Below are 27,855 nucleotides of genomic sequence, written 5' to 3'. Positions count from 1 at the left end.
TGTTGTCTCATTCATTTATTTTAATACTGTTTTTTTATTCCAATTTATTCATATATATGTAAGCATACATTTTTTCTCATTCTCTTATTAACACATTTGGGGTTTTGTTTTTGTTTTGGGGCCACACCCAGTGGTGCTCAGGGATTACTCCTCCTGGCTCTGTGCTCAGAAATCAATCCTGGCAGACTCGGGGGATCATATGGGATTCCAAGAATCAAACCCAAGTCTGCTTTGGGTCAGCAGCATGCAAGGCAAATGTCCTACTGCTGTGCTATCACTCTGGCACCACATTTGTGGTTTTTTTTTTTAAATGTTATTTCCTTTATTTCCTATGGCAGGGATGAGAAGGAGGGGCTTTATTTTATTCATTTACTTTTCTGGCTATGCAGAGAATGAAAACAGGGCCTCACATTCGGCTACTATGCCACTGTCCTACAGAGGGCCTTTAGTTTTTCATATTAATTTTAGGGCCAATTTTGAAAAGCTCTAGTTGTGGGGAAATCTTTATTAGTATTGCTCTTGTTTCATGAAGAATTTTTATTAGAATTTAATAGAAAATTGTATTGAAATTTGATGTCACCGTGTGATTTGGGAGTATGAATATCTTTTGAGTTGTCACTGTCAATTTAGGAGCACGTATGATCTCATCTTAGGTTTCTCTAGTCTTCAACTGGCTTTCTTCATGAATATCTTAGAAATCTCTATCTTACTGCTTTTTAAATATTATACATTGTGCCTTTTTGTTTCCTCATCTTGGTTTTGAGGGCCACACTTGGAGGGGCTCAGGAATTACTCCTGGCTCTGCGCTCAGAAATCACTCCTGGCAAGCTTGGGGAATCATAATGGGATACAAGGGATCAAACTGAGTCAGCTGCATACAAGACAAACACTATCTGCTGTGCTATCATTCCAGCTCCTATCCCTCTCATTTTTATTTTATTTTATTTTGTTGTGTTTTTTTTTTTTTTTTTACCACACCTGGTGATGCTCAGGGATTACTCCTGGCTATGCGCTCAGAAATAGCTCCTGGCTTGGGGGACCATAAGGGATGCTGGGGGATCGAACTGCAGTTCGTCCTAGGTTAGTTCATGCAAGGCAAATACCCTACCACCTGCGCCACCGCTCCGCCCCCTCTCATTTTTTATCTTATTGCTTTGAGGCTATGCCCACAATGTGCACAGACTACTTTAAGTACAGTACTCTGGGGTTGCTCCTGACAATTTTCAGGAGACCATGCAATGCTGAGGATTGAACTTGACCTTCCAAGTACAAAGCCTTTGTTGCTTCAACCCTTTGTACCATTTCCCTGGGATTCAATTTTATTTTTGTTGCCAATAAAAACTAATTTGTATTGACCTTGTGTCTCACACCCTCGATAAATTCTATTATTTTTGTCACTTTATTGGCTTATATCTGATATCGTATCTGACATACGTGAGAGTGGGCACTTTTGTCTAATCTCGGAGTTAACATGAAGGATGCCAGGGCAGGGATGCAGCTCACTGAGAGAGCAATGTTTTCTGTGGACACATGCTGTGGCTGAACCCTCCTTCATGTGTAATATCATACTCCACTGCAAACAAATGCCAGGGTTGGCATTTTCCCACCATCGTCTTCCTCCTGCCTTATTTCCTCCTTGTGAACTTCAGATCTAATGAATGGTCCCCTGGTCTTTGCATGGCCTCTTTGTACATTACTTGGAATAAGGAGGTGGGCAGGTTTCTGTATGACCCCAGCTGAGAAACACAGGCCTAGTTACTGTTCTCGTGACCCATTCAGCCTTGCAGCTTTGGTCACTGGCCACTCTCACTTCAAATTTCCTTTCCCTTTTGGGCACTTGGAGCTTTCCTCGCTTCACTTTTGAGCTTGGCTCAATGTCCAAGAATGAGGTGGTTATTGATTTATTTCACTGTCTCTTCTTCCTGCGGTGGTGGTTTATTTTTTTTTCTTCATTCCCTTTTATCCTCTACTGTTTGGGATTTGTATATTCTATTTCCCTTCTTGAAAAATTTCCAGGTATAGTTAGCTTAGCAAAGTCTGAACTTATAGAGCTTCCTACTTTCCTCCCAGACTTCAGCATATTTTTATCTCATTCCTCCTGTTGGAGAAGCCAATTCGGTGCTCAGGGGTGACTCCTGGCTGTCTGCTCAGAAATTGCTCCTGGCAGGCACGGGGGACCATATGGGACACCGGGATTCGAACCAACCACCTTGGGTTCTGGATCAGCTGCTTGCAAGGCAAACACCGCTGTGCTATCTCTCCAGCCCACCTTTTTTTTTTTTTAACTTTTTACTTATTTATTTATTTATTTATTTTGATTTTGGGGTCACACCCGGTGGCACTCAAGGGTTACTTCTGGCTCTGTGCTCAGAAATCTCTCCTGGCAGGCATTGGGGGGGGGGGAGGGACAAATGGGATGCCCAGATTTGAACCACTGTCCATTCTGGATCGGCTACATGCAAGGCAAATGCCCTACTGCTGTGCTATCTCTCTAGCCCCATTTTTTTGTTGTTGTTGTTTTTGGGTCTCACCTGGCAGCACTCAGGAATTACTCCTGGCTCTACACTCAGAAATCACTCCTGGCAGGCTCAGGGGACCATATGGATGCCGGGATTTGAACCACCGTCCTTCTACATGCAAGGCAAATGCCTTACCTCCATGCTATCTCTCCGGCCCCCCCTCCATATTTTTTTTATAAATTTATTTATTTGTTTATTTATTTGAGGTTTTGGGGCCACACTTAGTGGTGCTCAGGGGTTGCTCCTGGCTCTGCACTCAGAAATCACTCCTGGCAGGCTTGGGGGATCATATGGGATGCCAGGGATCAAACTGGGTCTGTCCCGGCTCAGCCACATGCAAGGCAAATGCCTTACCATTGTGCTATCACTCCAGCCCCCTTTTTAACTTTTTAAATATGTATTTAACACTGTGCTTTCTGAGACTATTCATAACACAGTCCTTTCAGGCATTCAGTGTTCCAATGCCAATCCCACTCGACACAATTCCAGTGTGACTTTTTCCTCCACCATTGTTCCCAGTTTCCCACTCACTCAAGCTCTGTACTTTATTTATTTATTTATTTATTTATTTATTTGGTCACACCCGGCAGTGCTCAGGGGTTATTCCTGGCTCCAGGCTCAGAAATTGCTCCTGGCAGGCACGGGGGACCATATGGGACGCCGGGATTCGAACCGATGACCTCCTGCATGAAAGGCAAACGCCTTACCTCCATGCTATCTCTCCGGCCCCATCTGTACTTTATTTTTAAACCCACACAATTATATACAAATTTTACACAAGTAGTATTGTATGAAAGTAGTAGCTTATACAAATAGTATTTATATGTATCCACATTTGCCATTTTAATTTTCTTTTGCCTCCTTACTGGGATCTATAGGCAGTGGACTGCCAGGATGGCCTCAGTGCCCCCTAATGGTGCCAGGCCTAGAACAAATGGCCTCATGCTGACCCCGAGTTGCTTTTCTAAGAACAGAAACAGACCAGAGACATAGGACAGTGGTTAAATCCTTGTCTTAACTGATCTAGTTAAACAAGGCTCACCTTAGTTCAGTCCTTGGCATCACATAGTTCCCTGATCCTGCTAGAAGTTTTAGTGTGTGTGTGTGTGTGTGTGTGTGTGTGTGTGTGTGTGTGTGTGTGTTGTTGTTGTTGTTGTTGTTGTTGTTTTTGGTAAGGGTAGCAGGGAAGAGAATCACAACAATAAGTGCTCAGGGATTATTCCTGACTCTATGCTCAGGGATCACTCTTGGTGGGCACAAGGGACCATGTGGGGTTCTGGGGCTCAAGCCTGAGTCAGCCACATGCAAGGCAAGAGCTCCACCTGCTGTACTAGCACTTCAGCCCCTGCTAGAAGTTTTTACTTATTCTTCATTCATATCATTCATTCACACATTCCAGTTGTCTGGACTCCTCTCCCCATTCCCAAAAGAATTCCTCAACAACAATTAATAAATAATACATTTATTATATAAATAATAATATATATTCCTTAATATATCATATAACCATATATATATAGATAATAATTTGTTAATGTTTTGCTTAAGTGTAAATGTCTATTTTAGGTTCCTATATTTTTTTTTAGTTTCGCCTAGTAGAAAATCCCAGGTCAACAGTTATTTTCTTTAAACACTTCGAAGAAAATGTCCTTATGATTTTGGCTTCTGTTTTTGTTACAGAAATGTCCTTTGGGTTTTTGCAAAGCAAAGCTCCTTGTCTTTGATGTCTCTCCTGATTTTCCTTTTGTTTTGGGCCTTCCCTATCTAAGGCTAAATGAGTTTTTTATTTATCCAGTCTTAGCTTTGCCTATCGCTGGCCTTCCTGTATCTCTGGATCCAGGATTCTTATCTTGCTGTTTTGGTAAATTACTACCTGTTATTGTTTAATCATTGTCTTTCCTCTCTATGTTCTCTTTTCAGATTTCACTGAAACCTGCTTTTTTTTGGGGGGTGGGGGGGAGATTTATTTTGTTTTTTACTTGGGTCACAACTTGCAATGCTTAGGCTTACCCCAGGCTTTATGCTCAAGAATCACTCCTGGAAGTGCTTAGGGCATCAAATATGGTGACAAGGATTGAACCTAAGTCAGCTGCGTGGAAGGCAAACACCCTCCCTGCCATATGCCTACCTCCAGCCCTAAGACTTGTCTTTACCTCCTCCCTTAGTCTCCTCATTAACACCCTCCATGTCAGTCTCCTCACTAACATCCTACATGTCTGTTAGTAACCCCCTTACTTGCTCCTCCTCGTTGTTTCCTTGTGGATTCAGTCCTGGCAGTGTTTCCTATATTGGGCTATAACCATCCCCACACCTTAGGGGACAATGGACCCAGCCACAGGGCCATAGTAACTTCAGGCGTTATGGGAGTTGATAGTTGCTTGTTTAAAGAAGGTCAATGTCCTTGGGGACACTGAACAATTTTTATTTTCTACAAAGGGTACTTTAGGCCAAATTAAGTCTCAAAACTTTTGCTTCTTGAATTGATCTCCAGTTCACTAATTCTCTCTGCACCACCATGTGCTTTTAATTCAATAAAGTTTTAGACACACTTTTTACTTTTTTTTTTTGGGGGGGGGGTCACACCTGGCAGTGCTCAGGAGTTACTCTTGGCTCTATGCTCAGACATCGCTCCTGACAGGCTCAGGGGACCATATGGGATGCCAGAATTAGAACCACTGTCCTTCTGCATGCAAGGCAAACGCCTTACCTCCATGCTATCTCTCCGGTCTCACTTTTTACTTTTTTGGAGGGGGCACAACAAATGGCACTCAGGGGATATTCCTGGCTCTGCACTCAGAAATCATTCCTGGCAGACTTGGGAGACCATATGGGATACTGGAATCAGGAATCAAACCACCATCCATCCTGGGTTGGCCGCATGCAAGGCAAAAGCCCTGCCTCTGAGCTTTCGTTCTGGCCCTAGACACACTTTTAAACTAAAGCTTTTTATTGTACTAAATTCTTATGTACTTATGTCTTAGAAATATTGTCTCACTATTGACTCATGCTGCTTTATTTAATCTGCCCCTGGAGCTCTTCTGGGGAGGCAGGGCAGTAGGAGGAGTTTTCTTTCAGACACTGTACTCGTGAAGCCTGTCAGCATTAGCAGGGCTGGTTTTGACCTTTTTACTTCAGGGCCACAGCCAACAATGCTCCAGCTCTTGAATTACTCTTGGTGGTTCCAGGTATCAAATTCTGATCAGCCTTGTGCAAGCACCCTTTCTGCTGTACTATCGCTGTAGCCCCAACAGGGTTGGTTTTGTTTTTTGTTTTCTTTTTTGTTTTGTACACAAGCGATCACCCCTCATTATTGTCTCTGCCTTGGGGCTGCCAGAGCCCACAGACCCATTGAGCTGACCTTTATTCTGCATCAGAAATATCTATTCTATATCTCCTTCTGGTTTGCTCCTGCTAACAGGCTTATCTTTCTGGGGGTTTACAACAATCTCTGTTTGCAAGCTCACTGCTAATGTGGTTATAAATTGTTGTAGGTGTGAATTGGATGACCTCCCCTCTTCCAGAGAGGGTTTGCTTTTATTGCTGGGTCCCAAAGGCACTCACACCCCACATTCACCTTCAACCTTCTGGGGGATTTTATTTTACTTATTTATTTTTGGTTTTTGGGTCACACCTGGCAGCGCTCAGGGGTTACTCCTGACACTATGCTCAGAAATTGCTCCTGGCAGGCTTGGGGGACCATATGGGATGCCGGGGTTCAAGCCAACATCCTTCTGCATGCAAGGCAAATGGCTTGCCTCCATGCTATCTCTCTGGCCCGGGGTTTTATTTATTTATTTTTATTTATTTATTTATTTTTTGTGGTTTTTGGGTCACACCCGGCAGTGCTCAGGGGTTACTCCTGGCTTTATGCTCAGAAATTGCTCCTGGCAGGCACGGGGGACCATATGAGACGCCGGGATTCGAACCGATGACCTTCTGCATGAAAGGCAAACGCCTTACCTCCATGCTATCTCTCCGGCCCCGGGGTTTTATTTTTTTAAGAAGCACATCCCATAGTGCTCAGAGCTTACTCCTGGCTCTGTGCTCAGGGATCTCTTCTGGAAGGGACTATATAGGGTACTAGGTATGGGAATGGAATCAGCTGTGTGCAAGGCAAGTGGCTTACCACTGTGCTATCTGTCCAACCCCAGAGATTTGTCTGGATTCTGCCTCGGTTTCCATAGTGATAACTCAACCCAGGATACTCTCCCCAGAGATCTATTCTCCCTTCCCTCCCCTACCTGCCCATCAAAGCAGCTGCCCACCATTCTGTCTTCCTCTGTCCTTTCCTTACACCACTTTAATTTCCTCCACTGAGGTCTCAGGACACCCTTTTTTCCTGATACGCAATGAAAGATTTAAACACACTTTTATTCTGCTTTATCCCAGATGTCTGTGGGTTGAGGCAGGGGATGGAAGTCCCTGTTCCCCTTGAATGAAATGTCCCTGCATACCTGCAGACGACCCCACACTTGTCAAGGATAGGGGCAGGAGTGCCGACAGGTTATTCAGCACAGGCCAAGGTCCCCACTGCTCAGAAAGGGATGCAGGAGGACTGGCGAGGTCCTGGGCATGGTAACATTGTCTTGTCCCCTACGCAGGCTGTCCAAGGCACTGGCCTGGCTTTCATCGTCTACACTGAAGCCATTAAAAACATGGAGGTATCACAGCTTTGGTCTGTACTATACTTCTTTATGCTGCTGATGTTGGGCATGGGGAGCATGCTGGGCAACACGGCTGCCATCCTCACTCCCCTCACCGACAGCAAACTCATCACCAGCTACCTTCCCAAGGAAGTCATCTCAGGTGGGCAATGGGAGAGGTGATGAGGTGGGAGGGATGGAGGAAGGGTGGGTGAGTCTCAGGGTGCTCCTTGGGGTGGCTGTAGGGTGCTGGAGGCCAGTTCCCACCACACAGCCTTTTCCTTGTCGATATGATTCCCCTAGAGTGAATCACATGACTCTGCATGTCAACCCCAGGCAGCCACGCACACCGCCGCCATTTTCCCAATGCCCCAGCATGGCTGCTTTGAGATGTTCATGACCTGTGCTGTCACTCCTGACAACAGCTTTGTCCCCATACCCAACTCAAGCAAACAGGCATGCAAGCACAAGCAGGACACTTACACACATACACAATGCATGCACACAATCATAGAGGGCATGAACACACAGAGACACACACGCAAGGCACACACATGGGCAAACAGACACAGACTTAGACGTGCAACACAGGCATGCATAAACACAGAGGCATACACACTTGCATGCAAACCTAAAACTCATCCACCTGCAGAGGCCAACCCAAGACATTCTCAATCCCTATGTGCCAACCAGTCTCTAGAGCACCCCTGCTGGCCCCACAGACAGCTGGTGAGGGTGACAGGGTCTCAGCAAGTGAGCAGCTGGTTCTCTGACTACAGGTCTGGTGTGCCTCATTAACTGTGTCGTTGGCCTGATCTTCACCATGGACGCTGGCAACTACTGGTTTGACATATTCAACGACTATGCAGCCACGCTGTCCCTGCTGCTCATTGTGCTGGTGGAGACGATTGCTGTGTGCTACGTGTACGGACTGAGGAGGTGAGGTGCTGCCACCACTGATTGGGCACATGGGGGTGGCCCATGAGAGGACACTCCTCACAGTCACACCCCTCTTTCTGTGTGCACTGCAGTGTTCTTCCTGCTTGAGGTTATTCTCCCAGGATTCCTCCACTACTGCCATGGCCCAAGATCCCAGCTAACTCCTTGTCTTACTTTCACCTTCTTAACTTTTGGGGGATGGGTGGATCCATACCTGATGGTGCTCAGGACATTTATATCTGGTTCTGAAGTCAGAGATCAGTCCTAGCGGGCTAGGCCACCTGCAAGCAATTTCCTAGGCCCCTGAACTAACTCTTGGGCCCTCCAGCTTTCATTTCTTGCTTCCAGCCTCTCTGCTCTATTTTCTGTATTATCAGTATTTATCACAGGCTGTTCACCAGTTGACCCGGCTGGGCCCCAACAGCTTCCTAGGGGCAGGGCACTAGCCTTTTGCTCACTGGCCAGCTGCCAGCATCAGTATTTTTCAGGCCTGCTGACCAAAGTCTAGTGGAAGCTTACGTGAACCCTGATGATGTGTCTAGTTGGGGTCCAGGCTCCAGGTCATGGTGTCCATACAGTGCTGCAGGGTTTACTCTGACAGTGATGCTGTCAGAAAGCCAAGAATTCCAGGTCCAAGATACATTCCCTGGGGGGTGGGGGACAACAAAACAGGGAAGGGTCCCTATATACATATTCACCCAATGCCTTTCTCAGGGCTTGTCATGAAGCAGTTTTAGGAGGTCCTAAAATTTCACACCATTACAAGTTTCCAGTGAGATTTGAGAACCACTGGACTGAAGGGCTTTGAGACCTCAAATGTGACTCCAGGGAGACTGCAGCAGTCACCATGAGGAGCTGGTGAGAAATGTAAGATTTAGGGGTTGGCATGATAGTACCAGCCTTGCATGCAGTTTAGCCGGGTCTGATCTCTGGCATCCCATATGGTCCCCCAAGCTTGCAGGAGTACTCCCTGAGTGCAGAGCCTGGAATCAAGCCTGAGCATCATTGGGTGTGGCAAAAGAAAAAAAAAAAGGAGGGAAAAAAATAAAAGAGGCACTGTATCAGTGCCTGTATGGGGGTGCTTCTCCTGGCTCTGTTTGGGGTCACTCCTCCTAAAGAAAACTTACAGTGTTGCGGATCAAACCTGGGCTTTTTGCATGCAAGACTTGCATATCCCATGACCTCTGTCTCTCCAGCACCATGTCCTGGATTATAATGTGGGGGTCGCAGGGCATCTTTCCCTGGGAAGTTTAGTTCAGCAGTGAACCACACAGGATTGTGCTATAGGACTCCCCAGTGACACACCGAAATCACACCCTTTGACTGGCGTCCCCATTCCCTGTGCCTGGATGCACATGACCACATGTATGTGGAAGGTTTCCATGATCAGATACATGTAGAACTAGAGCAATTCTACACTTCCTTTAGCATTGCTTTGCTGTAGGAATTCTCAAAGCTCTTCTAGATCATTGTGAGTTTCCAGATCCCTGTGGATCTCATGGGCAGGGTCTATATTAACTGTTTCCTAGGGCAGAAGGGACAATTTTGGAGGGTGGGTAGGGCCAGGCAGGGTAAGACTGTCCCCAGAGGCAGCCGTAGCCACCTCTGCCCTGGACCTAGGGAATGCCCCAAGTCCCTGTAGGTGACTAAGATTTAGAGGGTGATGAGAATTGGCAGCATTTGCTAAAAGACATTTTTTTAAATTCTGGCAAAAGGAATTCTTTCTTTTTCCCCATCTCATATATGCCAAAGGAAAAATTTGGGCCTTTTCTCCAGGGTGAAGGGCTTGCATGGGAGGTTGAGGACTTCCGGGCTGATGAAAGAGAAGACCCAGGTTAATCCAGAAAAAGTCTCATTATAAATACCTCTGGAAATTTTAATTCCTTTTCCCTTTTCAACAGGTGTTACCCTAAAAATCTTATATTTTGGCCTTGAGCTGTTGTTCTTCTATTTAACTTTAGTTCTGGAGTATCTGCCCAGGAATAGTTTTGCTTTGATTCTAGCAGTGTATGTATCTGGATAAAAATAAAATAGTGAGGGGCCAGAAAAATAGCATGGAGGTAGGGTGTTTGTCTTGCATGCAGAATGACGGTGGTTCTAATTCCGGCACCCCATATGGTCCCCCCAAGCCTGTAGGAGCGATTTCTGAGCTCAGGAGTAACCCCTGAGCGCGGCTGGGTGTGACCACCCCCCCAAAAAAAAATAATGAAAGCAGCCAAAGACAGGTAAATTACTGGGGAGGAAAAAAAATGACAGTCCAGAGATCTCCAAGGACGAGTACATTTCAGGGAAAAGAAAGTTGGGAGAAAGGAACAGAATTTGGGGTCCTCTACAGGCTCTAAGGAGGCTGGCATTGGAGGCAGTGAAGGAGCAGCCTGAGGCCCAAAATGTTTCAGGGCATGATGCGGGTGGGAGCGCCACCTAGTGCAGACCTGGTGCTAGTGCCCACGCAGTGCTGGACAATGGAAAAGGACACAAGAAGCCTTGCACTCTGCCTTGCATGGTTTTGAAACTACCAGGTGTATAGAGTAAGCATATGAGACTTTGTGGCCTCAGCTCCAGAGTCTGCTTAGTCACCTACGGGGACTTGGGGAATTCCCTAGGTCCAGGGCAGAGGTGGCTATGGCTGCCTCTGGGGACAGTCTTACCCTACCCATCCTCCAAAGTTGTCCCTTCTGCCCTAGGAAACAGTTAATATAGACCCTGCCCATGAGATCCACAGGGATCTGGACTTGGGCCTTTGTCTTAATTAGCCATGTCTGGTTGTCCTTAGAGAAGTGTCCCTCATAAGTGTCCTCATAGGGACATAGATGACAGAGCCACCTTCTCCCAAACAGTGAAATTCCTTTTCATGTTTAGGCATGTGTTTTCCAGGAACACTTGATTTGCCTGTGAAATCTAAGGTAAAAAAGAAAGCTTTTCGTGCTATTGCTAAATTTAGATCTGAGTCCACTGAAAGGAAAAAAAGGGCCATGACAGCATCTAAATCATGGTGGACTGGGGGTCACCATGGAGGAGCACCACTCCACCTTCTGTCCAGACCAGTGCTGGCAGCCCTCACCCAAATGGTTTCAGTCCCACACTGATGCTGAGGACATACAAGACTGAATCCCTGCCCCCTCACATGCTCTGTTTGTGCCATGCAATGAGCTGTCCCCTCTGAAGACCAGCTGCAAATGGCAGCTTCTCCTTCACAGAGAGCACCAGAGCTCAGCCCCCAGTGGGGACCGGGCTTTCTTCTGACAGACAGGGGTTTGTGAGCTGGCCTACTGGCCCCAGCCAGTAGGTGACCCAGCCCGTTCTGCCTTCTGTCCCAACAGATTTGACAGTGACCTAAAATCCATGACAGGCCGCACGCTCAACTGGTACTGGAAGATCATGTGGGCTGGTGTGAGCCCCCTTCTCATCATCAGCCTCTTCATCTTCTACCTGAGTGACTACATCATGACAGGGACCCTGCAGTACCAGGCATGGGATGCCTCCCAGGTAGCTCTAACATTTGATGATAGGGGTCAGTGATCTGTCACCATTAGGGAAACATCACCCTACACTTAAAAATATTAAGGGGTTGGCATGATAGTACAATAGCTGGCGTAGTTGCTTTGCATGTGACCAATCTGGATTCAATCCCTGGCATCTCATAGAGTCAGTCCCATGAGCACTGCCAAAAGTCACACACACACACACACACACACACACAATCCCCAGCATCTCATATAATCAGTCCCATGAGCACTGCCAAGAGTCACACACACACACACACACACACATACACACACACACACACACACACACACACACACACACACACACACACACACACACACACACACACACACACACACTGTCCAGCATAGTTACTGGGAAACAGCAAAGCTAGGACTTGTGGAAGGATGCCAGGTTTCATCTGCTCTCTTCCCACCCTACATGGCCTTGTGTTCAGCCGAAGGGTGCAAGACCTGGCTGCGGGGGACCAGGAGGGCAGGGTGCCATGTATTAGAAGGTGGTTATGCTGAGGAGATTCTGCTGACACTTAGCTTCTCCTTTCAGGGCCAGCTCGTGACCAAGGATTACCCGCCATATGCACTGGCTGTCATTGGCCTACTGGTGGCCTCCTCTACCATGTGCATTCCCCTCGTGGCCCTGGGAACTTTTGTCATGCGCCGCCTCAAAAAGGGAGACACAACTCCAGTGGCTTGAGGACTGGGCTGCTCAGAGCCAGCAGTCAGCCACTTACGGTTTCACAGCCATTGTGCACAGGTGGAAAACTCCTGGATGCTTTAAAAAATATATTATCCAGCAGTGCTCAGCCTGTTATCTTCCTGAGTCTGTCAAGAAGAATCGAGATGGTGTGAAAGAAGGAGACTCCCATGGGGAGAGACCAGGACCCCGCATGACTGCCCACCTCTACGGTCGCAGGGGCAGCCTCTTGTCAGGAGTAGGCAAGTTTCTTGAGGCTGGTCATGAACAGACTTGCTCTCCGGATTCTACACAAACTCCAGAAGGCCACCTCAAGTTTAACTACAATTTTTAATGGATAAAAATGGAAACAATCCCACCTTTCGCCAACCCCCAAATCCTAGAAGGCCATTATTTTAGACCAGTCTGAAAGGAGTTTAAGTGCCTGAGAGGACATATTTGAACACCACTGGTGTAAAATTATGTCTCCGTATTCTTAAGTTAGCATCACTGTGATATTGCTGTTGCCTTTCAAGCAAGGCAGCCTCTGTGGGGACCCCAAAGGAGGTCACTTTCTCCAACGAGGCACTCTCACCCAGGACCAACCCTCTCTACAAAAAAAAGGCCCAATTACAGATTGCAAACCCGAAGTGCCTTTCGAGCGGTTATGTCAACTGTCATGTCCAGGTGCACTGGAAAAGGTGCCAGAAGCCATTGTGAAGATGGAGACAGATATCTGACCCACAGGCCCCATGCCATATTTGGACAGGGTGACCAGCTTTCTACAGGAAAGTCTGACAAACACCACTTAAATCAATTTTAAATTATTTATCTGTACATACGTTTTCTAAAATGTACATAATTCAAACAGAATATTGTTTAACTAGAGTCACATCATATTTATAATATAGCATTAGTCCACCATGTATGTGTCTTGTCTGGCTTTTTTCTTTTTATCTGTTTTTTTTTGGGGGGAGTCACACCCATTTGATGCTCAGGGGTTACTCCTGGCTAAGCGCTCAGAAATTGCCCCTGGCTTGGGGGGACCATATGGGACGCCTGGGGATCGAACCGTGGTCCTTCCTAGGCTAGCGCTTGCAAGGCAGATGCCTTACCTCTAGCACCACCTCACCGGTCCCTGGCTTTTTTCTTAACTGCAGTAAGTAGGGTAAAATTATCCCTAGAAGTGCAAGGGACCCTTCCTACTTTTCCTTGAGCTCATGAAATTTGAAGAATTTCCTTTAACATATCTGGCAATGTTCAGGAGCTATACCTGGCTCTGTGTTTGGGCTTAAAGGGTCTGTCTATATGAGGAAGTAATTCAAATCTAGGTCAACTAGATTTGTGCCAACTCTTCAGCCCTAGGGTAGATTTCTATGGACATATTTGAAGACTCTTGGGGCACAATTTGGGGGTGGGGTGGGGCCACATCTGGTGGCCCAGGAGTTATTCCTGGCTCTGCGCTGAGAAATTACTCTTGGCCGATTCAGGGGGTTGGAGTGAGATAGACATAGGGGATGCCGGGAATCGAACTGCTTGCAAATGTTGGCTACATTCAAGGCAAATGCCCTGCCCACTGTGCTATCACTCTGGCTCCAGGCCCCAGGTAATATATTTTTTAAATGTTTTCATTATCTTCTCAATAGCATTTGAGGTCTTTTGTGGTCCCGAACTGTCAATATACAGAACTGCTAACAATGTACAGCAGGTAAAGCATTTGCCTTGCATGGGGCCAACCTAGGTTTGATTCCCAGCAGTCCACTTGGTTCCCCAAATTACCCGAAATAATCTCTGGGTGCAGAGCCTGGGGTAAGCCCTGAGCACCACTGGGTGTGGCCCCAAAACAAAACAAAGAGTATTTCCCACTGCACTTGATAGTTATAAAAAAGATGACTTGTCTTTCCAAGGCTTGAATCAGTGTTTATTTACCACAAATACTGTTGTTTTTCCAGAGGATAGTGATGGTGGTATTATTATTATGTTATTATTAACTAGGTAGGATACCAGGGTCTCACACATCCACGGAGTATGCTTTACCACTAAGAGACATACCATCTTCGGCAAGGGTCCTTTAATGTTTAAAATTAAAACTTATCAAGATTTGAAAAGAGGATACACTAGCAAATCCATGGCAGATCCTGAACCCTGGTGAAATGGACCCCACTGGTAATCAGATTCTAATCCCAGGATCTGTTCCTCCAGTGCTAGATGTCACTGGCTATCTCAGTCCTAAATGATAGGTATACTCAGGAGCAAAGGGGTGAATATTGGTTTGGATTATTCCTTTATTCACAACTGCCCTCAGTGCTGGGCTGAACCACCTGAGTGTATTTTGAAGTCCTGAGCTCTAGGCCATACCCTGACATCAGCTAATCTACAAACAGCTCCACTGAGAAAGAAGGAAAGGGACCATTGTACATTCAAAAAGTTACGTCAAAAGTGAAGCTATTTTTGAAGTCTAAATATGTGTAATCATATGGGAAAGTCACTTGCTCATGAGTCTCAAAGTTCCACTTTTTTGGAGGGGGTGTTTGGGATATACCCTTTGATGTTTAGACTCTGGGATCAGGGATCATTCCGACAGGGCTTGGGAGACCAATTAGGGTACCAGGGATTGAACCTGTGTCGGCTGTGTGTAAGACAAGAGCCTTACCCACTGTACTACCTCTCTGAAGGTTCCATTCTTATAGGATAGTGTGAAACAGTCTCGAGCTTTAGTTGTTTTACTCTGGTTTCTGTGTCCTTCACAAAGAGCAGGACACTTCTCAATAGCTCTTGAGTCAGTAAAAAAAATTCCATATTGACTATTTTCTAGGTACTGCACAAACGTGGCCACCTTGATTTATTTGCCCTTCCTCTCCAAAGGAACATTCCATTCCTACATACTTAACAGTAACCATGACATTGTGGCCAGATCACAAATTCCAAAAAGTTCTCTTTTTATAATGGAGACATAATAACCCCCTGACTTAGCTCTAAGAAATCAGGTAAGGGACTGTTTGGTCTTTCAGCAACTGTCATCATAAATAAAACCTTAAATAAATACATAAATAAAACCAATAGACCTCTATAGCTTTTTATCATTAGCTGGTTGCAGTTTTAAGAGCCTCTCTTTTAAATAGAAGACCTCTTCTCCCTGATTAAAAAAAACACGTGAGCTAATTTTGAAAAACTGGAAAGTAAAGAAAAAATTAGGCCAGTCTTTATTATCTCTTGTGTGTCTACCACTTTAGGTAACCAGTGAAACTATACTGGTGCACTAACAAGACTGCCACAATAAAAAAAAAAAAAAAAGGTTTAGGCTCCATAAGAAAAATTAAGAAAGAATTGGAATTTTCCAATTCTAAATCAGCACAAGGCTCTTGTGATTATTTGCAGAAAACTTCCAACTCTCTTGAGAATTCCTGAGTTCTCCTCAGACCATTCCCAGATCTCTCTTAAGCTGAATAACCATAACAGATCTGGGTTTGACTGGAAAACAGAGAATAATGTATACAACCAGTTTTTAAGTTGTTTTACATACAAAAATAAACATTCCACTTTATAGACAAACTAAGATACAGATTTAACTATCATTTTTTACTCTTTATCAGTGGGGGTGGAATTAAAATAGTAAACATTCCTTTGTAAGATAAGTATATCCACAAATACATTTAATTTTTACAAGAATGTTTGGGCTAGTTTCTTACATGCAATTACTTTTCTACTTAGCATCTTTTTTGAGATCACACAGAGCCTAATAAATTATAAACCAATCCCTGGGTGGGCATGCTGACATGGAACTGGCATTCATGTCACCTGTACTGTGGAAGGAAGAGGGAAAATAATATGTAACAAATGAAAGTTCAGAAGATATGCCATTTCTTTTTTTTTTTTTTTTTGGTTTTTGAGTCACACCCGGCAGCGCTCAGGGGCTACTCCTGGTTCTACGCTCAGAACTCACCCCCCGCAGGCTCAGGGGACCATATGGGATGCCAGGATTCGAACCTCTGTCTTTCTGCATGCAAGGCAAACTAAGGCTGTGCTATCTCTCCAACCCCAGATATGCCATTTCTAAGAAGGAAACCAATAGGCCAATATGACAGTGTTCAAGAGATAGTTATTACTGTCATAGCTGGAGGAGCTTTTGGTGTGAATTTTGAAGAATGAGGCTAATTGCTGGAATGGCCACTGAAGTTCATTCAGATGAGAAAGCCAAGTACAGACCCAGAGGTGAGAAAAACCAGAAAGGAGGTTTATGGTTGGGATCAAGAGTGGGTAATGGGAAGCAATCTCAGAGGAAAAGACAAGGATCAGGACTTAGCAAGGATCTTGGTCTTGGATCTTTTTTTTTTTCAAGAGGGAGAAATAGAACTCCAAAAGGGGGCTTAAGCGTGCCCTTTTCATGATTGGATCTACACTGGAAAAATCGCTGGTTGCTGTGAGAATGGGTTGGAGAGGGGGAACTAGAAAAACACACTGGAGTTAAAACAGTACAGGAGAAAAGATTACGGCATGGACTTGAAAATGAGTGTGATGAAGAAATCAGGGAATGCAAGTTCACTTTGGAAGAGGACCTGGCAGGAGTAATACTGTTACTGACTGGTTGGATATATGGCTGGAATATAGGGGGGGAGGAGGAGGAGGAGGAAAGGAGATGTTTATGGCTACTGGGTAAGCGTACTTGAAAGGGGATACTGGACTGAGGCCTTTCAGAAGATATTAGCTCCAGGCAGTAACTATGAGGTATTAAACAGTTTAAAGGCATCTGTATGATCTGTTCACAGCAGTGACGAACCAATGCAGTCTCTCAAGCAAGAACAACTTCTGCTCACACCCCTGATGTTCCCAGTGGGACACCACTCCTGCAGCAGATTCCTCACAATTTGCTGAAAATGTTTTTACTTAAAACTGGAAAAGGAATCAAGGATATTTTACATTTTAAAAGTTTATTATAATTACCTGTGTCAGGAAAATAATTTCTCCTGACATTCGTTTAAATTTTAAGTTAACTGCTCACATACATCTTCTAGTTCATGCAAGTTTCCAGTTCCCCAATCTTTAGAAAAATAAACATGGGGTCAGAGCGATAGTAGTGTGTAGGATGCTAACTTAAAGCATGCAGCCAACCCAGGTTAGATCCCCAGTATCATCATCTATGGTCCCTGGCAGCCCTAGGAATGATCCCTGAGCAGAGTCAGAAGTAAACCTAAAGTACCACTGTGTTGCACCAAAACCAAACCACCACCACCAAAACAAACCAAAATAAACAAACATTTTGTAAGGTATAACCTCTCTCTTCCTGGGTGAACCAGAAATTACAAGACCAAATAACTTTGGACTGAAAACATGTCCATGTTTGTGCCAGTATCTCTGAGTCTGAGAGAACTATCCAAATAACCATCTTCCCATTTCTCAGTTAAGGCCTCTATCAAATTATAATTTGAAGGTCTCTTTTTATGGACATGATATTTGAGTAAATATTTCCCTAGTTTATCTAGAACTAAAAACGGTAATTAATTATAAGGAAAAAAACTTTTCTGGGGGTAGTGAGGGGACCCATACTCAGTGGTATTTTGGGCTAACTTCTTGCTCTGTGCTCATAGATCAGTCCTGCCAGTACTATGAGGTGCGCTGGGGTTCAAACCCTGGTTGGCTATGTATGACAAGTATCCTAACCACTATATTATCCCTCTGCTCCCCAAATATAACTTTTTACATGGTCATAATGGAAAAGCAGGATTTAGAAGCTTTGAATCTTCTTTTTTTTTGGGGGGGGGGGTTTTGGGCCACACCCGGCATTGCTCAGGGGTTACTCCTGGCTATCTGCTCAGAAATAGCTCCTGGCAGGCACGGGGACCATTTGGGACACCAGGATTCGAACCAACCACCTTTGGTCCTGGATTGGCTGATTGCAAGGCAAACTCCGCTGTGCTATCTCTCCAGGCCCGCTTTGAATCTTCTTGCTTCTATTGTTTAATTTTTCTATAATGATATATAATTAAAAAACTATTCCTTTCAAGACAGGGGCTGGTAGAACAGCTGACGAAGGTTTGATCCCCAGCATCCTAAATGGTACCCAGAGTCCACCAGGAGTAATTTCTGGGTACAGTCAGGAGTAAGCCCAGCACACGAGGTGTGGCCCAACCCCACCCTCCAAAAAAATAAAATACCACCAGTAATTAGAAAAGAATATGATATTTTATTTTTACTTATAGATGTATTGTACATGAATTTAGAAATAAAATTATTGTGGGGTTCTGAAATATTGATACTTTAAGCTCTAACACACCAACAGTAATTCATTCATTGCAAAACAGCCATATTAATGGTTGAAATTTGGTCTTCATTGTAGTTGTTGAGATTAACTTCTTTAGAAATGGCCAGTAGCACTGTGTAATAGTAATATATTGCAGTAGGCATAAACTAAATTTCAATATATCATCTTTGGAACAAATTGTGTTTATTTACATATTAATAGGTAGCTCTAATTACACTATTGTGAGTTTCAATCAGTGATTTTAAGGTATAGAGGGTTTTCCAGCTATTAGTTCCTTTAGAGTTCCTAAAAGCAACAACTCTTAATGATGTTTATCAAAGATAATGTTAAATAAAAGATAATTGCTGAAACAAAGGGCCTTTTAAGAATAACAAAAAAAAAACATTGCTATCAGAAAAGCACTATAAATAGTTTCAAGCATAATACAAATATTGTAGCAGTGTTTTAATTGAATTATTTTAAAGCAGTGGTAATTTTACTACCATACATACTTTTCTAATATTTAAACCTTGTCATTACAATTTGAATATACAGCCCGACTTATAATTAGAACTATGCACAGCTCCTAGAGAGTATTTTTCAGGTTTGTCTTGGCAGATAAATTAAAGATTGAGTTGGTCCTTGATTTGTACAACTCTAACTACCCAGAAGCACTAAGTTTTAGAGACATTCTTGAAGATAGCAAAACCTTTGCAGAGCGAAAGCATCATCCGTGCGTGGAATGCTGTTGCTATCCCCAAGCACATATCAACTCGAGTACTAGATCCTCTCATAGGCCTGCAGGTCTCAACGCATGACCCCGAAAGAAACGAAAATGTCCAGGAGGAAGAAGCTGACTAGCCAAGAGTATTTTTCCACACTGGGGCAAGCCTTGAAACAGAGGAGGCTTTGGACCTCTAGCAAAAAAAGACAAAAACTTTACATTCTTTATTTTCACTGTAGACCTGAAAAAAGAGGAAGACTATCTGAATTATTTCTACCACACTTCAACTGCTGATCCAAGAGCAGCAGCTCAGCTGTCTGAACGCTTAAGGCCATACCCAAAAGAAATCTCAAAGGACACCAAGCCTCCTCTTCCCTCTCTTCCTCATCCAATGACTTCATGTGTGTGTAAAAGACTCACATTTTATAAACAGAGTGAAATTAGCTTATTTTACATGTATTCAGAAAAGTCCAAAGATATGTGAAAAAGTGCCTGCTAACAGCAACTGCGTCTACAACAACAACAATGGAACCGAGCTAAAAAAATAATTGTCCTATTTTAAATAATGAAAGAAGCAAGATTTTTAAATATATTACTTACTCTGCAACAGTTGATTAAAGTCAGTGAACAGATCCCTTCCATTCTGTGAGATGAATTCAAACTGCATTTTAATTACTGAACATTGTGTATGTGTATATTCCAACAGTAAAGAGATCATCAAGACAGTAACATTAGATCAATCGAAATCATCACCCCAACACAGAGCACAGAGGTGCTTTGGGACAAAGGCTTTCAAAAAGAGCCCAGGCTAATGTGGAAAGCAGGTCAGTAAAGATTCCAGTTCTGCACAATGGACTCTTCGAGGCCAAGCCGCTTTCCACAGACACAAATTCAGTCTATCTTTTCCTTCTGAACCAATCTGGGAGCATCAACGAAATCTTTGCCGTTGTAAATAATAATTAAGAATGTTCCAATGCTTGCAACTCCCCAGAAGAGCACGTAGGCCAGTGTTTCTGTCCAAGTATCGCCTGTGGATATAAAGAAAAAGTTGACAGGTTAAACTCCTTTTCTTGATAGCAGATGCAATTCTAGTGCATCTTGGTAATGTTAAAGTATACCAACATTTCTATTGGAAAAGTACAACTTCTTAATGAAAGCACAAAGAAGCAGTTCTCAAATGCTGACTAGTGTCAACATTCTCTTCAGACTTAAAGCATTGGTTTGGACATGCAAACTTGCATTTCTTTCAAGTTCCCTGATGCTGCTGGTCCAACTGCTGAATTCTGAGAACCACTCAACTAAACTATTTTATATTATATCACAAGTTCTTTTAGATTTTTATAGGTCAGAATCATAAGAAAGTGTTACAGTGGTTAGAAAACTAGATAGCTATATGTAAAAAAAAATAAAGCTGGATCTGAATTTCATACTGTAAACCAAAGTCAATTAAAAATAGACCAAAGACACTGAAGATCAGATCAGATCAGAACCCATAACACTAAAGTACATGAGAAAAACATTGTCAGAGCACTCCAAGGTTTGAACCTCAAAGGGGTTTTTCCATGACACAATAATACAGGCAAAGAAAACAAAAATAAAAGTAAATAACTAGGACTACATCAAATTAGAATTTATGCTTGGCAGGGACCAGAGAAATAGCAGAGTGGGTAAAGCACTTGCCTTGAATGTAGCTGAACCAGATCTGACCCCAGGTATTGGATTATGGCTACTGTGCTAGGAGTAATTCCTGAATGCAGAGCCAGGAGTAGGGTCTGGGCATTGCTGGGTATGACCCCCCAAAATAAGTAAATAAAAATAATGAGCATGGGGGAAATGTTTATATTGCTCAGTGATAAGAAGACTAAAATATGTATAATATTTCACATTTTAAAAAGACTAGAACATCAAAATATTAGGAGTTGCTTCTTAGGAAAAGCTTATATTTGAAAGTCAGGATAATAAAAATTATTTTCCTCTTAATTTTGCCTAAGAATATTATATAGTAGTGTTAAAAACTGTATTTAGGGGCCAGAGTGATAGCACAACAGTAGGGTGTTTGCCTTGCATGCAAGGCATGACCCAGAAATGACCTGGGTTCGATCCCTGGTGTCCCATATGGTCCCCCAAGCAAGGAGTTATTTCTGAATGCATAGCCAGGAGTAGGAGTAACCCCTGAGCATCACCAGATATGGCCCAAAAACAAACAAAAAAAAATTGTATTTGGGTTCTTTAAGTAACAAAGCCATTTATCGAGGCCAGAGAGACAGAATAAAGGTAGAGCGTTTGCGTTGCATGCAGAAAGATGGTGGTTCGAATCCCAGCATCCCATATGGTCCCCCGAGCCTGTCTGAGCAATTTCTGAGCATAGATCCAGGAGGAACCCCTGAGCGCTGCCAGGTGTGATCCAAAGAATAACAACAACAACAACAACAACAACAACAACAACAAAAGCCATTTATCAAGCTATTGCATATTTTTCTCTTGTCACATCTATGGATTAATCCCATATCTTAGCTCTAATCATTAAATTTATCATAGAAAAAAAATTTATCGGGGCCCGGAGAGATAGCACAGCGGCTTTTGCCTTGCAAGCAGCCGATCCAGGACCAAAGGTGGTTGGTTCGAATCCCGGTGTCCCATATGGTCCCCCGTGCCAGCCAGGAGCTATTTCTGAGCAGACAGCCAGGAGTAACCCCTGAGCACCGCCGGGTGTGGCCCAAAAACCAAAAAAAAAAAAAAAAAAAAAAAAAGAAAAAAAATTTATCATAGAAACACTAAGTGTAGACTGCAAAGCTCATAAGATGTTCAACATAATAACGTTTATGAGACTGGAGAGATGGTACAGCAGGTAGGGTGTGTTCCCTGCAAGGGGCCAACGTGAGTTCAATTCTCAGCATTCCATATAGTCCTGAGATACCCAGAGCACAGAGGTAGGAATAAGCCCTGAGCGTCTCTAGGTATGGCAAAACCAAAAAAGTTTAACATTCCAGGAAGCATATGTAACAGCAGACTTACCAGCCATCAGTAAACAGATAATGCACATTGAAAAGGCAACAACCATGATAATAGGCAACTAGAAAAGAATATGGAAAGAAATCATCATTTTAGAAATGACAACAAGAACAAAGTCATAATCAATGGTTGCAAACTCAGTTGGGCATGCTTCAGTAAAGAATAAAATTCATCTAGGACACAACTTTTTTCAACAAAGATCATTTAGGGACTCAAATGACATCTTCCCAACCCTTCAGAAACGTTTAAGTCCTAAGGTCTAAATTATGTCTCTGACCTAAAGCAAAGAGTGCTTAGTGGAAGGAGTCCCCAAGATGACAATTCACTAGCTTCCCCTGCCCACCTTTGCACACTACTAATGAGTTGAAAATGACAACTAAGAAACTTCCTTTTGCTTATCTGATCTCACATAAAAATGATGTGAGAAACCATGAATTATGAAAGAAAATAAAGTTCATTTACTCCTTTCCTTGATCTTTATGAAAACATAAATATCTATGTTCTATTTAGAACAGCACTGTTGGAAATCCAGGGGAGCTGCATTACCTACACTTTTAGACACACTGCTTTTAATCACTTGAAAAAAAAAATAAAGATTTCTTACAGCAAGAAATTTCCAATCTCTTGGTACACTTAAAGGACTATGAAATTCTAATTCATCCACTGAATAGTTTCCAAGAAATAAATCTATGGAATCCTAGAACAGAAAGAGGAAGTTAGTAATAGCCAAAATTAGATTACATTATTTTTTTAAAATAAATTTTTTTTAAAAAATCAGTGCAACTAAAAAATAAACAGTGCAATAAAGGCCAGTAAGTAGCATCAAAACCAAACTTACTTGTCTAAATCCATCAGAAAAGTTATTCTTGTAATACCGGATAAGTGAGTTTAGGCCATCCATTATCAGTCCCAACTGAGTTCTCTTTCCAGTTCTGATTGAAATAAAATAAAATAAAAATGTGAGGTTACAGATGGACATACTACGTTCAAACACTTTTTTATAGGTAACAGGTACCTGGCTTGAAGGTAACTGCATTATAGAGATTTAAAAAGCATCCCTAAAAATGAAAAAGGAGGACACTTCATAAACGAAACCACTAGTAGGTCCAAGAAATATGTATTCTCTTTCTAAAATAATACCTAAATAAGCAGAAAGAGGAAAAACAGTTCTAGCAGCAAAAATCTATACATAAGAAATTTAGAGCCCAGGCTAACTGGCACAAAATGAGAAATTAGGAATATTGTTTTGCTTTCTTTTTCTTTGTTTTTTTTTTTTTTTTTTTTTTGGGTCACACCTGGCGATGCTCAGGGATTACTCCTGGTTGTCTGCTCAGAAATAGCTCCTGGCAGGCACGGGGGACCATATGGGACACCGGGATTCGAACCAACCACCTTTGGTCCTGGATCGGCTGCTTGCAAGGCAAACGCCGCTGTGCTATCTCTCCGGGCCCCTGTTTTGCTTTCTTAAAATCCAGAGCAGAGGGGCTGGAGCAGTGACACTAGAGGTAAGGCATCTGCCTTGCAAGCGCTAGCCTAGGACGGACTGTGGTTCGATTCCCTGGCATCCTATATAGTCCCCCAAGCCAGAAGCTATTTTTGAGTGCATAGCCAGGAGTAACCCCTGAACATCAACAGGTGTGGCCCAAAACAAAACAAAAATCCAGAGCAGAAAAGACACAACTTGCTGTAGCAAGCTGACATTTTTCTAACCTCTTTCTATGCAACATGGCCCCTTGAGAATAACCTCTATCACTGGGGTGTGTCTCAGAGGTACAGAATCTTTGGCCCTCCCTCAAGCTGGCATGTTTCAGGTGCATGTAAGGCTTGAAAAGATCTTAAAAAAAACCTCCATTTGCAGTGGGCATCAGAGTCACCCAGACAGCTAAGAATTTACATGTGCCTGGATCTAATCTCTGGGAAATCATGATTTTGAATGGAGACCCAAGCTTGGCATTTGGCTACGGCCAGTACTGTCAATAAGGTGAGCAAGTGATGCTACTATGCACCAGGCACTGGGAAGCACTGATGTGAAATGCTAGTTTAAATAATGGCTTACCTGGTAAAGTCTGTCTTCAAGGCACCAGTTCCTGCATACTGTTTGGCACAAGCATTTGCATTGTCAGCCCAGGCTGTGGGGAAAAGTGAAAAATCAGCTGATACTTAAAATCAGAATATGTAAGAGTTATGGGGCCCGAGCAATAGCATAGCAGGTAGGGTGTTTGCCTTGCACATGGTGGATCCAAGTTTAATCCCTGGTGTTCCATATAGCACCTCCCGCCCCCCCCCCCCCCGAACTGTCAGGAATAATCCCTAAGTGCAGAGCCGGGAGTAACCCCTAAGCACTGCTGGTGTGACCAAAAAAACAAATAAATAGTTCTAGGTGTTTTCTCCTTTGGGGGTGAGGGTCCCAGTAGTAAAAAGACCCAGCAGTCCTGAGGTTTTTAGGCCACTTATGGTGCTTAGGGTCCACCAGGGCAAAAATATATCCAGTGTACTGGGAAATGGAAGACCAAATGGCAGGGACCAAGCCAGGGCCTTGCACATTCAGCAAATGTAAAATTCCAACATTTAAACCACAGTCCCAATCCAGCACTACAGTTCTCAAACTAAAATAATAACTTACTTCAAAGTTAAGAGTAACATCTCTATTAAAGCAAATGCTTACCATTTTTGTAAATCTTCTCAAATTCACTTTGTTCTTCAAGCTTTTGTCCGACATGCAAAACTCCTAGTCTCTGGAATAAGAACCACACTCATGTTTATGTGCAAAATACATAAGCAGACAGTCCCCAGACCCAACTGCGTAATCCTGACAATTGACTGCAGATAGGGGATTCAACCCTTGTATGTGCCTGCTTGGAAACCAAAACATTTACAAATATATAAATGGGTTCTCTATAGTGTTATTTATAAACCAGAAATATAAAGCACCTCATTATTGAGTAAATTATAGTCTGAAATTCTTGTTTTATTTTATTTTATTTTGGTTTTTGGGTCACCCGGTAGTGCTCAGGGGTTCCTCCTGGCTCTACGCTCAGATATTGCTCCTGGCAGGCTTGGGAGACCATATGGGACGCCAGCATCAGAACCACCGTCCTTTTGCATGCTATCCCTCCGGGCCCCAGTTTGAAATTCTTTTATTTTTGTTTGTTTGTTTTTGGGTCACACCCAGCAGTGTTCAGGAGTTCCTCTTGGCTCTATGCTCAGAAATCACTCCTGGCAGGCTTGGGGTATATGGGATGCTGGGGTTCGAACCACCAACCTTCTGCATGCAAGGCAAACGCTCTACCTCCATGCTATCTCTCCAGCCCCTGAAATTCTTCCCCCCACCCGAAATTCTTAAAAGCTATGTTGCATTCAACACTAGAAGAAAATGGCAAAATGTAAAACTGCATGGTTTTAGAAAAGTGGTATACCTATGAATGGCAGGTCACAAATGTGAAAAAAGCTGGGTTAGAGTGGGAGAAATGTGAATGCTTTTTATCACTATTTCCTTTCCTTCCTTCCCTCCTTCCTTCTTTTCTTCCCTTTCCCCTTCCTTTCTTCCTCCCTCCCTCCCTCTTTCCCTTTCTTCTTTCCTCCTCCCTCCCTCTTTTCCTTCCTTCCTTCCTTCCTTCCTTCCTTCCTTCCTTCCTTCCTTCCTTCCTTCCTTCCTTCTTTCTCCTTCCTCCCTCCCTCCCTCTTTCCCTTCCTTCCTTCCTTCCTCCTTCCTCCCTCTTCTCCTTCCTTCTTTCCTTCCTTCCTTCCTTCCTTCCTTCCTTCCTTCCTTCCTTCCTTCCTTCCTTCCTTCCTTCCTTCCTTCCTTCCTTCCTTCCTTCCTCCCTCCCTTCCTTCCTTCCTTCTTTCCTCCCTCCCTCCCTCCCTCCCTCCCTCCCTCCCTCCCTCCCTCCCTTCCTTCCTTCCTTCCTTCCTTCCTTCCTTCCTTCCTTCCTTCCTTCCTTCCTTCCTTCTTTCCTTCCTCCCTCCCTCCCTCCTTCCTTCCTTCTTATTTTTTTGGTTTTTGGGCCACACCCAGTGGAGCTCAGGGGTTACTCTTGGCTTTGTGCTCAGAAATCACTCCTGGCAGGCACTGGGGATCATATGGAATGGCAGGAATAGAACCCAGGTCTGTCCCTGGTTGGCCACGTGCAAGGCAAATGCCCTACTGCTGTGCTATCTCTCAGGCTCCTATCATTATTTTCTCTAAACAAAATTTCTTTAATATCTTTGCTACACTGTTTATTTAACCAAGGGAATAAATAAACAACTTGCACCTGCAGCTGGGCCTGAAGTGAACGGTGAGCTAACATACTCTGGATCACATTGGTCCTGTCCAGACAGTCCATACAGTTGCTGCGGAACACGCCTTCCTGGTTGGTCTCCACCTTGCCAGCAGCGTCCACTAGAAAATAACTAAAGCATATTTGTATAAGCACTCTCATACCAAAGTCAGACAAATTCACGAAAGACATATATACATCTGATTACAGAAGTCTTACATCAATGGCATTATTAAATTAAACAGTCAATTAAAAAGTGGGGTGGTGGGCAGGAGTGACAGTACTGCAGGTAAGACTCGGGACTCGTATATTCCCCCGAGCCCCACCAGGAGTGATCCCTGGATGCAGAGCCAGGAGTAAGTTCTGAGCTAGGTATGGCACAAAAACAAAAGTACAAAAATAAAGAAATAGATGGGGCTGGAGCAGTGGTGTCTGCCTTGACCGCGCTAGCCTAAGACGGACCACGGTTTGATCCCCGGTGTCCCATATGGTCCCCCAAGCCAGGAGCGACTTCAGAGCTCATAGCCAGGAGGAACCCCTGAGCGTCAACGGGTGTGACCCAAGAACCAAAAAAAAAAAAAAAAGTAGTAAACAGAGAACCAAAGCTATAGTACAGTGGTAGGGCATTTGATCTGGGATTTATTTCCAAAATCCCAAAATCCCAGCCTGCCAGGAGTAATTCCTGAGTGTAGAGCCAGGAGGAACGCCTGAACACAGCCAGGTATTCAAAAACAAAACAAAAAGTAATAAACTGAGGCTGGAGAGATAGCATGGAGGTAAGGCGTTTGCCTTTCATGCAGGACAAAGGTTCGAATATCAGCATCCCATATGGTCCCCTATGCCTGCCAGGGGCAATTTCTGAGCATAGAGCCAGGAGTAACCAATGAGCTGCTGGGTGTGATCCAAAAACAAAAAGAAAGAAACAAACAAAAAAGTAGTAAACAAACTTCAATTACCACATATATCCCAGTAGAAGCCGGCCCCTCTAATTTTACCCTAAAAACTGGGAAAACTTAGTGACTTGAGTATAAGCCGAGGTGGAAAATGCAGCAGCCACTGGTAAATTTTAAAAACAAAAATATATACCCGAAACAATTACAATAATTGAGGAATCAGTAAGTAAATAAGTAAACAAAACATGGTTACACATACAGCACATGATTGCTTGATATACTGTGTATCATTAACGTACTACATTAACCCACAGTATTCAATGGCAACTTTAATAAAGTGAATAAACCATTTAAGACAGTAAAGCATTATAAATAAATGGTTAAAAATCCTGAATCCTTATACTCCAACACCCCTGATTATATAAGGATTCAGGATTTATAAACATTTA

General features: G+C 43.5%; 2 protein-coding genes across 2 annotated transcripts in view; one reads left to right on the top strand and one right to left on the bottom strand.

The window, feature by feature from the left end:
- Positions 1–12,652, top strand: part of SLC6A20 (solute carrier family 6 member 20) — a 34,448-nt gene extending 21,796 nt beyond the window's left edge. The window contains exons 8-11 of the mRNA XM_049777351.1: positions 7,121–7,325; positions 7,942–8,101; positions 11,422–11,587; positions 12,152–12,652. Of these exons, the coding sequence (XP_049633308.1) occupies positions 7,121–7,325; positions 7,942–8,101; positions 11,422–11,587; positions 12,152–12,301 (681 nt within the window). The 3' untranslated portion in view covers positions 12,302–12,652. The remainder of the gene's footprint in view (positions 1–7,120; positions 7,326–7,941; positions 8,102–11,421; positions 11,588–12,151) is intronic.
- Positions 12,653–18,448: 5,796 nt separating this feature from the next.
- SACM1L (SAC1 like phosphatidylinositide phosphatase) overlaps positions 18,449–27,855 on the bottom strand; it is a 54,323-nt gene continuing 44,916 nt past the window's right edge. Inside the window, exons 14-20 of the mRNA XM_049777353.1 lie at positions 26,508–26,646; positions 24,920–24,989; positions 24,311–24,383; positions 23,093–23,186; positions 22,859–22,951; positions 22,258–22,315; positions 18,449–20,270 (exon numbers count right to left, since the gene is read on the bottom strand). Of these exons, the coding sequence (XP_049633310.1) occupies positions 20,134–20,270; positions 22,258–22,315; positions 22,859–22,951; positions 23,093–23,186; positions 24,311–24,383; positions 24,920–24,989; positions 26,508–26,646 (664 nt within the window). The 3' untranslated portion in view covers positions 18,449–20,133. The remainder of the gene's footprint in view (positions 20,271–22,257; positions 22,316–22,858; positions 22,952–23,092; positions 23,187–24,310; positions 24,384–24,919; positions 24,990–26,507; positions 26,647–27,855) is intronic.

Source organism: Suncus etruscus, chromosome 7, assembly GCF_024139225.1.
Source record: "Suncus etruscus isolate mSunEtr1 chromosome 7, mSunEtr1.pri.cur, whole genome shotgun sequence".
NCBI lineage: Eukaryota > Metazoa > Chordata > Mammalia > Eulipotyphla > Soricidae > Suncus > Suncus etruscus.
Note: the sequence above shows the minus strand (reverse complement) of the source record. Positions and strands in the feature narration are given on the sequence as shown.